At 55.1% G+C, this 16,543-nt stretch overlaps 1 protein-coding gene across 1 annotated transcript in view; it reads right to left on the bottom strand.

Annotated features, from left to right (window-relative positions):
* Nucleotides 1-16,543, bottom strand: part of CHST11 (carbohydrate sulfotransferase 11) — a 79,944-nt gene that overhangs the window by 23,745 nt on the left and 39,656 nt on the right. Inside the window, exon 2 of the mRNA XM_078861052.1 lies at nucleotides 12,544-12,626. Within this exon, the coding sequence (XP_078717178.1) occupies nucleotides 12,544-12,626 (83 nt within the window). The remainder of the gene's footprint in view (nucleotides 1-12,543; nucleotides 12,627-16,543) is intronic.

Raw genomic sequence — 16,543 nt, forward strand, 5'->3', positions numbered from 1 at the left:
GCGCGTCACGCCGCGTGCGAGCTTTTTGCTGCCGAAGGCGGCGTCACGTTGCGCGCGCACAGGGCGATGTCACTTGTGTGGGCACGGAGACGCGCTACACTGCGTAGCGTGAACGATGCCAACGTCAACCCCAAGTAACTCTGAAGTAGTCTCTAAAAAGTTTGAAGATCCGAGATGGTTTAGTCCGAAACTCACCCGAAGCCGTATCTAAATATATACACGCATTTTGTGAGAGATGGCACAGAGAGTGATGGACGTGGAAGATGATGAGACTGGAACACAGGCAGGGACGAGGGAGTTCCACACCACGAGGACATCAAATGGGAACCGACATCCTGCAGAGTAAACACTGTCCAGGCGCTTCAACGTAACACTTTGGTTACTGCTGCAGTGAGAGAGAAGGAGAGATGAGAGGGGAGAGGTAGGAGAGTGCGTGGAGGGGAGTAGAGATGAGAGGGGAGAGGTAGGAGAGTGCGTGGAGGGGAGTAGAGATGAGAGGGGAGAGGTAGCAGAGTGCGTGGAGGGGAGTAGAGATGAGAGGGGAGAGGTAGGAGAGTGCGTGGAGGGGAGTAGAGATGAGAGGGGAGAGGTAGCAGAGTGCGTGGAGGGGAGTAGAGATGAGAGGGGAGAGGTAGCAGAGTGCGTGGAGGGGAGTAGAGATGAGAGGGGAGAGGTAGGAGAGTGCGTGGAGGGGAGTAGAGATGAGAGGGGAGAGGTAGCAGAGTGCGTGGAGGGGAGTAGAGATGAGAGGGGAGAGGTAGCAGAGCGTGTGTAGAGGTAGGAAAGTCCGTGGATGGGAGCAGAGTAAGATGCATGGGGAGAGATGGGAGGGGGATAGCGCATGGAGGATTGAGAATGGACATCTGTGGGGGAAAAAACCTTCGTAGCTCATCGGATTCCTCCAGTATAAATACAGGCTCTGACCGTAGGTGAGATTGACGCGATTCTTGTACTGGATATGGAACCAGCTTAATGCAAACTTAATCACACGTGTGATGAGAGGTATTGTTTTTTTTGTTTTAGTCTGAGACGATGAGGAACGGTTGTTTTGTTAAGAAATGTGCGACAGAGACTTGAATAATGAGCACGTTGCTCTGCCGGCAACATCATTTTCACTGGAGCTGTTTGTTCCCATTTCGGAGTGAAGTGCCTCGCATGGAAATGCCACCGAGGGAAATGAATAAACAAATAAATAAATCCGCACATAAATAAAATATACAGCTCCGCTCGCTGCGTTGCGGTGATGATGTGTTAAACTGGCGCAAAATGATTCATGAAAACGTTGACTTTTCATGACGGCCTAAAAAAAAATACAACGATACTGTTACGAGCTGAAGGAATGTGATTTTTTGTTTAATATACACATGAATCTATTTTAAAAGCAATTCAAGAGTCGTAGTGGAATTACAGCGGGGTTTGCTTACTGCGGCGAAATCACCCCCCGGGCAGGAATGGTTCGTTCCAGACCGGGTGGCCGCCAGACAGTTGCCGGCTCCAAAGACAAAGATCCCCCGTGTAGCCTTAACAGACTATTGGGGCAAGTGCTGTTAGCGAGCACCTATGAAGGCCGGCACGGCACACGGGCGGGTGGGTGGCCAGCACCACGCCCGGCAACCTTTGTCTCCCCAGTGGCGATGTTTACACACAGCACCAGGTACTCATTTGAGGCTGAGTCGACCTAGGGGAGGCCCAGGACCGGTTCAGATGATCGTCACTGGTTGGCCGTGAGCGGGAATCGAACCCGGGTTGCCAGGTTCGTAGCGCAGCGTAGCGTTGAACGTTACACCACCGCTCCTGACACGTACACACACACACGCGTACACACACACACGCGTGTACACACACACGCGTACACACACATACACACGCGTACACACACACACGTACACACACACACACGCGTACACACACACGCGTACACACACGCGTACACACACACACGTACACACACACACACGTACACACACACGCGTACACACACACGTACATACACGTGCACACATGCGTGTACACACACACGCGTACACACACACGCGTACACACACACGTACACACACGCGTGTACACACACACACGTACACACACACACACGCGTACACACACACGTACACACACACACGTACACACACGCGTGTACACACACACACGTACACACACACACACGCGTACACACACACGTACACACACGTACACACACACACACGTACACACACACGCGCGTACACACACACGCGCGCGGTGGCGACACTCCCGGCGGACCGACCCATTATTATCATTCGACGGGGAATAGCGGCGGCTCGAGTAACTCAACGTAGCTGGCCGTAAAAAGGAAAAAAAAACCACAACGATCGTCGCTGTTAATCATCCAGGTGACAGCCAATTGGGACAACAACAAGTCGCTTTTGCGAATGAGACCGGGCGATGCCGAGTTTCACTGAGAATATCCACACACACACAAAAAACCACAACCGTGGACGAATCCCACAACATGACTCAGCCCGAGCATCGGGCTCAGACGAATTTTTAGTTATTTTTCCACAGCCGTGCCAGAAGCCGGCAGCCTGTCTCGAAGTTCCCGGGGGAGCTGCAGTGAAGTAAGGCGCAGTGTCTGTTCATTAACGACGCTCGCCTGGATCCCGTCCCATCCACCGCCACGTTTCCTCTACCCCCCCCCATCTCTCTCCCACTCCATCGCTTTCTCACCCAAACCATCTCTCTCCCACTCACCATCTCTCTCTCCCACTCACCATCTCTCTCTCCCACTCACCATCTCTCTCTCACACCATCTCCATCTCTCTCTCCCACTCACCATCTCTCTCTCACACCATCTCCATCTCTCTCTCTCCCACTCACCATCTCTCTCTCACACCATCTCCATCTCTTCCGCTCTCTCCCACCCGATCTCTCCTTTCTCTCCCACAGCATCTCTCCCTCTATCTCCAACTTAATCTGTCCCTGTCTATCCCACTCCCTCCCTCCCTTTCTCTTTCTTCGACCCCTCCTCTCCAGATCTCCCCTCTCTCTCTACCCCTCTCTCTCTCTACCTCTCTCTCTGCTTTTCTTCTCGCCTGCTACCCTCTCGCCATCTCTCTCCCCTCTCCCGCCCTCTCACACACCATCTCTCCATCGTTCTCCCTCTCTTCTTTAAACGAGTGGCAAGCTGAGAAAGGCTTTCACCTCGGGTTGCCACCTGCCCTCTTTGTTCCCCCCAGGATCAGTCTCTTGTAGAGGTAGCTGACATCCATCCCGAGACATCTTCTGCAAGTCTCATCGGGACAATCATATTGCCGGGTTTTGTCCGTTGGACAATAGCTCATCACTCAAAACGATGCGTCTGCAGGCAAGTTCTCCCCTCTTGCGGTATCGCGCGAGACATCCTTGCTATTACCATATGACTTAGAAACAACGAAATGACATTGGCCTCTGGTTTATTGGCAACTCAAAGGTGGCAACTCCCGACAAAAATGACGCCATTGTCCCCCCCCCCCCGCGGTTTGCGCCGCCGGTCGCAGCTGCGCGGCAAAAGAAGAAGAAAAAAATTTGGCCGCTCAAAAATCTCCCCCTTGACTCCTGGAAGAGGAACAAGAGCTGCATTGAGAGCGGGCGGCGGGCAATCGCCGTGTTGGCACGGGGTCACGCTCGCTCAAAAGCCAACTTCGAAATCAGGCCCTGCAGGGTGTTGCCGCTGCTTAAGTGTGCGCCGCGAGAAGCCGGGAACGTTTGGTCCAGAAGGCCACGAAGGCTGATGGGCGAAAGCGTTATTGTTTTTGTTTGTATTCCGTGACGAAATGGACCCCCCATCCCCCCTGTCTGGTTCTACATTAATGTCCCTACCCACGGTCCAACACGCAGGAGCGCGCCCTCATTTTGTACGGAATTCCTGTGGCGTACCGAATTCCGCCCTTGCCTCTTCACACCTGGCAAAGCAGCGACGTTCGTTTAACCGGCCACGTTCTGCTGATGAGACTCGGACAAATCAAAACCACGCTGGAGTTTTCCTGCCCGAATGAACGCTGCGGAAAGAGAGTGGTTTATCAAGGCCCAACGGGCCGATGAGACTTGAACCTCAATTTATAAAGAATTGCGGCGTCTATCTTTGCCGCATGGTAAGAGCGCGCAATACGGCTTGCAGTGGCGAGGTCGCGAGTTCAAATCCTGCCCAACACACCAAACAACTCAGATCTCCGTTTCTCACAGAGAACCGACGGACCCTCTGTTGGAGCGTTCCTTGGTTCGGCGCGCGAGTAGCGGCGCCGCCACACCCGTCATGGCCGCCGTCGTCCACAGCTTGCGCTGCAGAACGTCGCCTCGGCCGAGCTTGAATCGCGCCCCTGCCGAGGGCGCGCGTGAGCCGTGCCGCTTACAGCTCCCCCGAGCTTGCACTCGAGTCGGGGACGACCCTGCCCAACAATCCATGAAGGGGCTTCAATGCAGCCACCCAGGATGGTGGTCATGACACATCGCCACCGTCGCCACCGTCGTCATCGTCGTCGTCAGCCACTGCCGGATGAAGGCGTCCCCCAAGTTGTCGCCACGTCACGCAGACTCGCAATGCAACGGCTAGGGACCACACAGAAGCTGGTTGTATCGCCTTCGTCAAAGAAATGAGTTTTCAATCGAGATTATTTAAAAGCACATAGCTCCAGTGGCTTCCTAATATCAGAAGGAAGTACGTTCCAGACGGCCGCAGAAGCGCATCTGAAAGCGTGCGATGCAGTGGCCGTCTTTGCAATCCTCTTTTTCAGTGTCCGTGTTTGTGATCCGTATGCCATAGTAGGCGCTGGTATCATTTGATAAATGCTCGATGCAGTCAACACGCAGCAAATCCCCTGGTACGTAAACGATGTCCTTACTTTCTTTTCGCATCCGTACTTTACGCCCGAGCAGGAATTTAATGATCACTTATTCATTTCCGAAGACGCACAAGTCGACATTATTTTTTTGTTATGTGTTTGTCCGACCAGGCGGTCGTTTAAAATAACGCGGCGGTCGTGTTCATTTCATGTTATATATATATGTGAGAAATAAAAAAAAGATCGAATGCAGCCAGAGAGAAATGAAGCCATTTTACGGTCGTAAGATTTACTGTGTTTATAAGAGGCCAGTCACCGTGTGACATGGGAGAGAGCATTCAAAGGCGGCGGCGCATCTCCCGTTTACAGCCTCGAGACATCGGTGGAAATTCCTCGTTCCTATGGTAGGGGGAGGACCATCCATCGTAGCCAACCGCGCTAATCGGAGATGCAGAGATGAAGGACAACAGCTTGTGACGAACCGCACGCGGACGATACTCGTCTGGCCCTTCAGATGCAAAAAAAACTCAACTCACCCCCCCCACCCCCGCAATGACGACCGTCGCTTTTTGTTGGCGAGGCGCAACTAGAAAGCGCAAGGCGCTCGCACCTGAAGCCACCACCTCGCGCACTGGAACCAGAGAATGCCCCCGAGGTCAACAAGGTCACATGTTAATCAAGGCCACGGGCCGAACCCACTCCTATCTACACGAACCCTGCGCACAAAGTGTGTTGGCTTTTCGGAGGGAGCAAATATGATACAAATAATACGTCTCTCTCTCTCTCCATCTTTCTCAAGTGATTTATCCGCCTGCTGCGTCAAAGTGTCGAGTTGCGTGAAACTTCTGCTGGCCCAGCTCTCCAGGCCATTATTACACTCCCTCCTCTGTCTGTTTGTTTTTATTCTCTTCTGCCATTCTCGTAAAGAAGATAAGAAGCCCCCTTCCCCCTCCCCCTTCTCATTCTCACTGTGTGCCTGAAAGGGATCTGAGTTGGTTATTATTCTGCCATACTCAGCATTTCGGTTTCTCTCCGTGCCCATGCCATTCTCAAATTCACAAGCCACGTTTTCTGCTGGGGGCCCCCTGCCCCGACCTCCCCCCCCCCCGTTTTGAGAGCGCGGTGATCAACATTTGAAATTCCGATGCGAAACAAAAGGGTTGGAAACACACGTGGCTTTTTTCAGACCGCTCGTTTTGCGTCTGCCGGGACTCACCTACCCCGGCCGTCCCCGCCGCTGCTTCCCTGCTCCAAGTCCACAATCGAGACCGCGCTGTTGTGGCCCCTTGCGAACGACTCTCTTGCAATAGAATAGCGCTGTCTTCTGTGCGGTCACGGCTGAGTTGCTTCATAAATCCACGTTGTGCTGCATAGACTCGAGAGACACGCAGACTCGCTTTGGGCCCCGTAGACTCACAAAGAGGCCCACAGACTCGCAGGGAGACCCAAGCAGTCGCGTAGATTGCCATCTCTGTACATAATAATCGGCCCAGGGTTTATGTACAGCGCCTTGAGATGCTGTCCTATTCAGGCAAAGGACAGCATCTTATTGTGCGACGGGGACACGCGCTTAGCTTAACGCAACAATTTGCCGGGATCCACTTTTTTTTCTTTCGTTCCTCCGTGCCTTAAACTTGCCGCCTGTACTTGACTCACAGCGATCTCCGTGCGCCCGGTAGGCTCGCCGGAGTAATTCAGGCCGATACGTAGGCGCCGCGAAGCCGCTGGGTGTCTGGGCCAATGCCACGGAAACCACTTCGAAGCGACTACGCGCACGGCTCCATGCGTGTGTCCACTGCTGAATAAGAGGGCCCCCCTCCCCCTCGCCCCCCCCCCTCGCCCCCCCCCTCGCCCCCCCCTCGGCAATGAGGCTCGTGGCGGTTGTGCGAGCCGCCACGCTGGTCAGTGTGGGCAACCGTAGAAGTACACAAGGACAAGAATGTGTGTCCGTACACCGCGGAGAGAATGGCGAAATTATATCCAACGACAAAAGTCAGAGTGGTTTTTTTTTTTTGCTCAAATGAGCATTGAGGAAATCGGTGCTCATCTCCCATTTACAGCCCTGTCAGAGCCAGCGGTGGAAATTCCACATTGCTATGGCCGGGGGGTGGGAGGCGGGTCCATCCACAGGACGACAGCTGTTGACTCCCCCCTGTAAAATTGGTGCTAATTTTATCGACACGCTGTCGTCAGGTAAATCTACGACTACAAGGAAGATGATGGGCAATGCTGAGTGACTCTGAGCAGTGCATGGGAAGAGACGGTGGAGGAGTGCAGTGAATGCAACAGTCATTATTATATCCTGCTTAGTATTCGTGTTGTCAAGTGAATAAGCAACTCGGCTCTTGTTTCACGTCGAGGGTGATTCATGCCACCAGACCCCGAGATTAGGTTGGGGAAGGGGGTAAGGGTGGGGTGGAGGGGGGGCAGTCAGGGGGGGGGGGGAGCGGTAGTGTAGTGGTTAGTGCACTGCGACCCAGAGTTCGATTCCCGCTCACGGCCAACACCGGTGACAAATATCCGATCCGGTCCTGGGCTTCTCCTCGGTCTACATCACCACGTGGTGTGTAAACATCACCACGTGGGAGGCAAAGGCGGCCGGGCGTGGTGCTGGCCACCCAGCCCCTTCGTGTGCCATGGCAGCCTTCATTAGGTGCTACTCGCTAACAGCACTTGCCCCAACGGTCTGCTAAGGCTACACGGGGGATCTTTGTCTGGCAGAGACACACCACAGCCACGGTGGATGGGGGGGGGCATCCGCGACTTGCCTTGCGGGTTCATTCTGCGGTCTGCTGTGCGGCGGTTTCATTTAATCGTAAATTTTAAAAAAACTTTCGTCACGAAGGCTGGTAGCATAGTTTGATAGATTAAAAAAGAAAGTTAATAAAAAAAATTGCGACGAAAATTCCATGTTCGCAAAAAAAAATCACGCACCCGTATGGATCTGTGTGTAACGATCCGCCAGCGTGAGTGTATGCGCGTGTTTAATGAACAGTACAGAAGACAATGGACAGCCGATAGGGCTAAATGCGTATTGACAAAGGGCTCCCGTTTTTGTTCCGGTTTGCGTCCCCACGTTTTTTGGGGCAGTGACCCTCCGACCGATGAGTCAGACTGTCCTCCAGGAGCCGCGCAACCTTTAAGCCAAAGCTCGGTGCACGTTGAATCACCTCTACCGACAGCCATGCTGGCCCCCCCCTCCCCCCGACGCAGATGGCGAGACGGACCGACCCACCGAGGAGACGGAGGGACGCACGGTGCGATGCAAGGGCGCCTTCGACCCGAAGCTGCAAAGCGTCCAGAAGTGGTCAGCCTCGCTTTGGCAAAACGGTGGCAGAAGCGGAGGAGTCCAAGTGGGTGCGCGGTTTATTCGCGTAACGTCTCCAAGCCGATTTTATTGGAAATAAATCCGCAGCAGCAGCAGTACGTCGCGTTCTGACGGAGGCGTGGGCACAGTCAGATTGATTTGTGATGTCTGAAGCCGAGGCCACAGCGGGGAGAGAATGTGGCGATTGCGGGGGGGGGGGGCAGAGAGTGATGGGGTGGGCATAGAGTATAGAGGGGGGGGCAGAGGAGCGGTGAACGTGTGAGCGAGCGTGTTGGCAGCAGCTCGCGGCGCCGGGGTCGGTATTACCATGCACGCCACCACACCACCACGCCAGCAGGCCACCACGCCACCACGCCACCACGCCACCACGCCACCACGCCACCACGCCACCTCGCCACCACGCCACCACGCCACCACGCCACCACGCCACCTCGCCACCACGCCACCACGCCACCTCGCCACCACGCCACCACGCCACCACGCCACCACGCCACCTCGCCACCACGCCACCTCGCCACCACGCCACCACGCCACCACGCCACCACGCCACCACGCCACCACGCCACCACGCCACCACGCCACCACGCCATCACGCCACCACGCCAGCAGGCTACCACGCCACCACGCCAACGTGCCTGTGTCCTTGCCCACAACGGCCCTGAGCGTCTGTCAGTTGTCTCGTTCGGCTGAGTTATGGAGTAAACAAACTGTGCCCAGTGGTCTCTGCAAAGGCGATCTCTAATCCACACCAGGGGCTCCCCCCGTGCGTCGCCACATTGCCTGCCGTAGGAACGTTCGTCAAGCTCAGCTGCATGTCATGGGGGGAAGGGAGGAGTTTGGGCAGTCGTCGGTGATCGGGCTGAGACGGTCATCCCGCGCCACCGCAGAACCCGGGTGAATCGCGAGTGGCTTGAATCTCAGATTTTGAACCAAGGTTCTCCGACGTTGCCGGCTCAGTGTCCCTGACCGCAGGGCCAACCGGTCACCTCGACATCACAACCCCAGGAGATGTCAATCCCAGAGATGGAAATGATGAAATCGGCTCGTGGATTGTTGCCTCGGGAAACGAAAAAAACGTGAGACACGGCGACGGCTCAGGGATGGCAGCTTGCAGCAGTGAATTGATCAAGGCTGATGATGACGACGATGACGGCGTGTCTGTAGCGCACGCGCGGTGCGGAAAGTCGGCCGTCCCACTTCACGGGGTGGTGCTTGGCAGGCCAAGGTTTAAGGCAGCCGAACGCCACACGCTCTCCGAATTCAAATCTGGCGCCGTGTCGTGGAAATTTTCGGGTGGCGACGACGCTCGCATCTGGATCTCGTTTACTGCCGCCGGAGGACGGCCGCGGCGGACTCAGATACGCGAGGCGGCGGGGCCGGTGGACGGGCCAGGTTTCAACCGGGGCGGCCGGGTTTCTGCCATGCGGTCCTGCGGCTCCTTGCTCAGCGTCGAAGGCTTCCACGGCAGCCCCCACCATCAGCACCACCACATCCCCCCACCCCGACAATGCATTTAGCCGACATTGATTTCCGCGCTCGCGAAGTCTCCGTGTTATCTCTTGCGCGGTGGGGATGCAAGAGGAGGGGGACACCATTAGAGGGGTCTTCACAGGAAATTGATCGGGAGCACGTGGGGGGTGCGGGGGGGGGGGGTGCGGGGGGTGAGGGGAGGTTAGCAGCCCCCCCCCCCCGCTCGCGTCCCCGTGTGGCCGCACACGCCACCGCCACGATAATGCCACGGCCACGGTCACCGGCATGATCTATCCACTGCTGGACAAAGCCCCCCACCCCATGTGATCTCTTGCAATGCCACCGCATTACCGTCATGTATACACACGCCCGTGACCGAATCACCCGGTCTGCGCCCACTCTCGTCAGATCCCGGCAGGCGAGCAGACCCGAGGCCGGATCGTGCTCGGCTGGGCGAGCACCACGCACGAAACTGGTTGCTGCAGGCTGCCGCGGAGCCTCGCGGTGGCCAGCGCAGGGCAGTTCGTGGAGAAAAAAATATCTATCTATATATATATTTCGTCATGCCGAACTCCCATGCTCCGGCGCGGTCTACGTTCCCCGCCTTCACCAACGCGTGAGGTTCGCTCGAATGGCCACCGTGACCCGCACGGCGCGCGGGAGGCCCTCATCCCGCGGCAGGCGGCCGTGCGTGACGCGCACGGCCACGCGCGGGTCGTCAAATCCTCCGGTGACACCGACCCTCCCCCCCGCCTCCCCATGGCCTGGCCAAGGCTCTCCTCGCCGCTCTCACCGCCGCGCTGCGAGGGGACCGCCCCGTTGTCTCGTCAGCCCCGCCAGGCCGCCGCTGCCGCCGCCGTGATCAACGAGCGGCAGATCTCGGCTCGCGACTGCGTCGGCTGTGGGGCAGCGGGCGTGAAGAGAAGAGCAACCTCCGCGGAGACCTCCCGTTAATTGCGTTGGTTTAAGCTTTTCACCGGCGGTAAGAAAAAAAATTACGGAAGCTACAGAGACGGGGGGTGGGGGCGGGGTGGGTCACCGGCAGAGGTTAATCGCATTACGGCGCTCGCGTCGCGATTCGCACTGCAAGCCGCCCGCATTGTCCCCCGCGGGCGTTTCCGAAAATACATCGCGAAAATTATTGCCCAAGACTGTGCTTTAATCATCGTGCCGCACGGGCGTCCGTTAATTCAGCTCCGCTTCCAGGCGCGGAGACTTGCACGGCTCTCGCTGCGTTTAAAGGGAAAAAAATGACTACTAATTTTTTAATGTACATATATATGCGTGGCTTAGCAGCACCCTTTCCATGGCCTTCTAGAGCCACACGTCTCTCCGATCTGCACCCAGCCTCGGCTTGTCCGGCTCTGCTGTGGCAATTTGTAAACCACGATGCAGCAAAGGGGCTTAGAGAGCTACGACCTTCCCCGACCAAGCTTCAACTCCTCGCCCATTCACAACGTTGCTCAGATTTGACCTTCGCCTGCAACATCCTCTCGGTCAACCTCGGCCTAAAATTACTCGACGGTAACTTTGGTGGGGGGTTCACTAGATGTGCAACGCTTCACCCGTTAAGATCACGATTTAATAAAAAAAATGTTTACTAAGCTCGTGTGTTTGCGTCTTGTTATTTAATTTTGCCTTGTTTTATTGTGTTTGTGTGTGTTCGCCCCATAAGTATGATTCAATCTGACATCACCATACCATGAATGGTATATCGAGTAAATCGATTCTCACGCGCCAATTACAACACCCACGTCGCGTTCGTAAGAATCGATTTGAACCTTCGAAGCGATGCGTCGCCAAACGGGCACCACCCAGCACTGTGAAGACAAAAGGCAGCCGGGGGTGGGCTCGGCACCATTTCTATCATCCCCCACACCCCCCCCCCCCCAACGTGCCATTAGCTTTGCCGGCCTTAATAGGCGCTCGCTAACAGCAGCAAAAACAACTGTTCCAAAAGTCAAGGAAGCCTGCGGGAGTGCCGTGCGTGTTTCCACTTGCCTCCGCCCGCCGGCGCGCGGTCGGGTTAATCTCGGTGTGCCGCGGATCGCAGCCAGCCCCGGCCAAAAAAAGAGAATAAAAACGCAGCCCGCAATAAAAAAAGAAGTGAGGTTAAATTGGAAATTGAGCCAAACACCGTTTACATTTATTTAATGTCCTCTGTGTGGAACTTTCCCACCACAAAATGTAATAAATCGACGAATGTTAGCCGCCAAGCAGCAATCTCGAGTAGAGTTATTACGCTCCTCCTGCAACAGCCGCAGCAAATCTGCTTTCATCCGTTTGAAGCCTGATCGCTCATCGGCTCGCACGCAATGAAATCAGCAATTGAATGGACCGTTGGGTCGCGAGTTTTTCAACTCAAATTCGCTCCTTCATCAGGGGTCCCTTTAACATTCCCATTGCCCCCCCTCCACCCGGCCACGTATAACAATAACAATATAACGATGATGATGATTATGATGATGATTATGATGATGATTATGATGATGATTATGATGATGATGATATCGCGAGCACTGTGACTGCTGCAGCCTGTGCAGCACTTCGTTACGAGCCTCCGCGCGGCGTCTTGAGATGCGGCCACACAATTGGAACGCCGTGCGAATCCACGTCGCGTTTCACAAACGTGCACTGGGAGTAAGTAAGGGGCGGGGGGGGAGAAAGAAAACCTGGCCGATGGATTCAGGCGGGGGGGGGGGGTATGAGATCCAGGAGAGCGAAGGGGTGAGACTCGCTAGAGGATGAGCACCGTGGAGGAAATTGGGATCGTGCCCCATCGTCGCGAACGATGAGGCCGGGTCCCAGAGCGTTGTGAGTTGTCGGTCTCGGCTGGCTAAAAACAATGATGGCACAACTCCCTCCCCCCCCACAGCCCCCACAGCCCCCACCGCCTCCCACTCCGCCCCCGTTTAAAGTTGAGGCTGGTTGTGCCGTGAAGACCTCACTCACCTGGCTGAAGGAGTTTGCTCCCGAGCCCCGATGATCTCCCTTCCGGCTCCAGTATTCCCCGATGCCGGGCCCCTTGTGCACCACTGCAGACGCACGGGGGTGGGGGGGGGGCAGGGAGGGAGGAGCTCGCGGTTAGCACTGTAGACTGCTGGCGAGCACCTACTGGGGGTCAGAGTGGCGTGACGAGAAGACACACACGGACGCACGCAACGACACAGATCCATCCGCGCGCAGCCTGCACACGCTGCAAGTGCCGTTTGCGAGCTCCTGCTGCAGACAACACGGCGCACGAGGGGGTGGGTGGCCAGCACCGACGCCGGGCCGCCTTTGTCTCCCCAACGCTGATGCTTCGTAAACAGCGCACCGGTCAGCGCACCGGACGCACGAGCCAGAGGTCGCCGGTTGGCTCTGACTTCCTGGAGTTGCAGTTGAAACAACGGGGCAAGTGGATTCAATCCCCCCCCCCACTCTGCCGCCTCCGCTCGACCAGCAGTGTCAATGGGTTGCACCCAAGTCTCATGTACCCAAGTCTCATGTACGAACATTGAACTTCTTTCGCACTGTACGCAGCCAACCGTGATAAATCGGACAACAAACTAAACAAAAATCAGTTCTCAAGAAATGAGTTTTCAATCGAGGTCATTTAAAAGTGCACCGCTCCAGTTGCTTCCTAAGATCGGGAAGGAAGAGCGTTCCAGACGGCCGCAGAAGCGCACCTGAAAGGGCACGATGCTGCGACCGTCTTCGTCGCGGCCTGGCTAGCGTAGAAGAGAGTTGGCCAAATACCCTCGAGAGGGGGAGGCTCTCACTGGATTTCGTCTGCCATGAGCAAGCAATTACAGGGCTGCACTTTTTTTTTACCTTCTATGTTTTACGCGCAGCGCCATGAAAGGCGGCGTTGCGGGAGGGTTGTACGACTACCACTACTCTTTTTATTTGACCGGGTAAGGCCTACTGAGCGCTACGTAGCTTTTGTTTCAGAAGCGGCCTGGCCACAAATGATAGCTCAACAAAGTGGCTTATCGCGTGGAAATTTATAGCGGCCAAATACTCGAAGCGCGTGTTGATTATGAATGTGGAGGGAAAAACTGGAGGACCCGGAGAAAAATCCACACTACCACGGGGAGAGCGAGACACGTAAACTCCGAATATACAGCAGGTGTCAGGGTGGGGATCGATCCCACGACCTCCCGTATACCAGGCGAGGGAGTTAACATCTCGCCACAGCGGCATCTAGTGAAGGAGTCACGCCTCTTGGCAGCACGGGGATTGTTCTGGAGTGCCCTTTCTCTGTTTCCTGTTTATTTTTCTTACGTGGCAGCCTCACACACACACAGCCTCCCTGTCTGGCCGAGCCAGGCTCCGTCTGCGATGTGGCAGAGCTTCTAACGGTGAAGGAGCTCAACTGCTGGCTCACGTCACTGCTGGCGGAACAACCTTCCGCCAGAACGGCCCCCTAGAGAGAGCCGCTCTATAAAGGGTACGTTGGCCTACTCTTCCACGCTGGTCAGACGTCTTGCCAAGAGGTTGTACATACGTACATTGAACTTCTTTCGCGCCATACATAGCCAACCGTGCTAATCAGAGGTGCGGAGGAAGGACAACAAACTAAACACAAAAAACTGTTCTAAATAAATTGGTTTGTCAATCTAGATGAAAGTGCCCCAGTGGCTTCCGAGTATCGGAAGGAAGAGCATTCCAGACGGCCGCAAACCCCTGTCTAAAAGCGTATGATGCAGTGACCGTCTTTATTCCATGGCTAGGCAAAAGCTGCCGCGAGGATGACCGGAGTTCACGTGATGGTTGGCAGTACCCACACCTCACCCCACCACACACGTTTGTAGACAGTGCTGCTGGGTGGAAAGAGGCGGGGGCGGGGCGAGAGGGGCAGGGGGAAGGTGAGGAGGGGTGCTCAGAAACTTTCCCTTTTTCAAATATTCAACAAAGTTTTCTCTCTTAAAAATCCCACAACTTTGTCAGCAACGTAAATGGTGCTGTGGTCTACGCGGGAATTGGGTCCGGGTTTGTTTTTGGAAACAGTTCGTTAGCAGCTGGTGGTTAATGTGTCTGTGACTTGGCACACAATGGATAACTCCCATTGCAAGCGTGTCGGACTCTGGGCGGGCAGTCCCAACCATCACTGTCACCAGCCACGACCAATTCACTGCTGGATGAAGGCTTCCCCCAAGCCGTCACCAGCCCTCGCGCTCCTGTGATGGAGGAATCCGTCTGGCACCGGCACACGGGCTCCAATCATTGCTTCATCTCCACTCACTCAGACTCTACAGGATAGGGGGGGAGCGTACAAACTCCAGTCACTCTCAGCCTGCAGAGCAGGAGGAGAACGAATAGACCCTTTGCAGAAAGGCACACGAGTCAGGAATCGAACCGAGAACCTTCTTGCCACGAAGCTCAAGTGTTACCCCCCTAGCGAACACACTTCCGCCCTTTACCCAGTACAGTACAGTATTCCCTCGTTATTCACGAATTTTCTTTCCGTGATTCTGGCTATCCGCGAATCGCATCCGTGACTCCACACGCCTGTACCGAGAGAGAGAAAGTGATGAGATAATTTCAACGTATCTAAATCACTTATTTACGTATTCATTTCAGGTAATTCACGAAAAAAAAAGATAGGTGTTCGCGGGCCAATATCATTAACCGCGAAATGTACTATTCACAAGCATCTCCGGAACGTTTGCCTCGTCGCGAATAACGAGGGAATGCCGGAGACACGGCCGGCTTGGACGCCCCTTGTGAATGACGCTGCCCTCTGTCATCGCGAGGTGGTGGTGCGGGCGGGCGGGCGGGCGGGCGGTTTTAACTTCTGACTCATTTCTCGGGACCGTTGTTGGCTCGCATTCAACGCATCTGTCGTGGCAGGCTGGGTCAGATCTCTCTAATTCAACACAATCCGACCTCCTGGAAATAAAATGCACTTCTCACTCATCTGGAAACGCTTAGTAAAAGTGCATTACAATGTATACCGTTTATTTGTGCCGTAAGTAAAGGCCGTTACTAATTTTGTACGAAATTGGATTTTACTTTAATGTGGTCGCAACGATTTTTTTTATTTAGCGTTTTACTTTCTTGGCACGATCCACGCTAAACATCTGTTCTTTTTATTACATACAACCTGTGTGCCAGTCATGGGGGTTGCTTGACCATACTTCACCACGCTGGTCAGTGCCGTTTGGTGATAGGGAGGGTGAGTGCTGAGGACCGGCCCTGGTATGGCTGAAAACTAAATTCAGGTCAACGGGTTCAAGGTGCGGTGCGCTTACCACCGCACCACCACTCCAACCCAAATTATTATAAAAATGTAATCTCGATTGGATAACTCATTTCTTTAGAACTGATTTTTGTGTTTAGTTTGTTGTTGTTCCCCCCCACACACCCTGCATCTCCGATTAGCACGGTTGCCTTACGTACGGTGCGAAAGAAGACCAACATACGGTACAAGCTTACAAAACGAATGCTAATTAACGACAATGCAATCAAGCACCGCTCGCTCGCTCCCCGCGTCACCACCCTCTCTCGTGGCGGGGGGACGGGGGGGGGCAGATAATGTCCAGGGAATGCATGACCCCAGCCACCCCTTCACCGCTCACCCCCCCCCCACACCACCCCTGCTCAACACGAGACAACCAATCACATCTCTTCATCAGCCAGGGCCGGATTAACTCGGTGGAGTGGGGGGGGGGGCTTTAGGGGGGGCTGCAGCCCGGCGCCTCGAATGTTGGTGTGTGTGGGTGAGCTCACCCCTGCATGTTATACAGACCGCTTTGTTAGTGGTTGCCATGCAATCGTTTTAGCGCCGCGATCAATCCTGGAGCGCCGCTGTTGCGTGCATCGCTGGCGGGTTTATCGGCCGGCATCGAAGTACGCTCGCGTGTGCTCTTTGTTCGTTTTAACTTTTCTGATTTCGGCGTTACCATTTGCGCTTCACGGGTTAAAAATGGGAACTGAAATGAAAACCGCGGTGACCATCCATGGCGTG

The sequence above is a fragment of the Lampetra fluviatilis genome, chromosome 11 (genome assembly GCF_964198595.1).
Source record: "Lampetra fluviatilis chromosome 11, kcLamFluv1.1, whole genome shotgun sequence".
NCBI lineage: Eukaryota > Metazoa > Chordata > Hyperoartia > Petromyzontiformes > Petromyzontidae > Lampetra > Lampetra fluviatilis.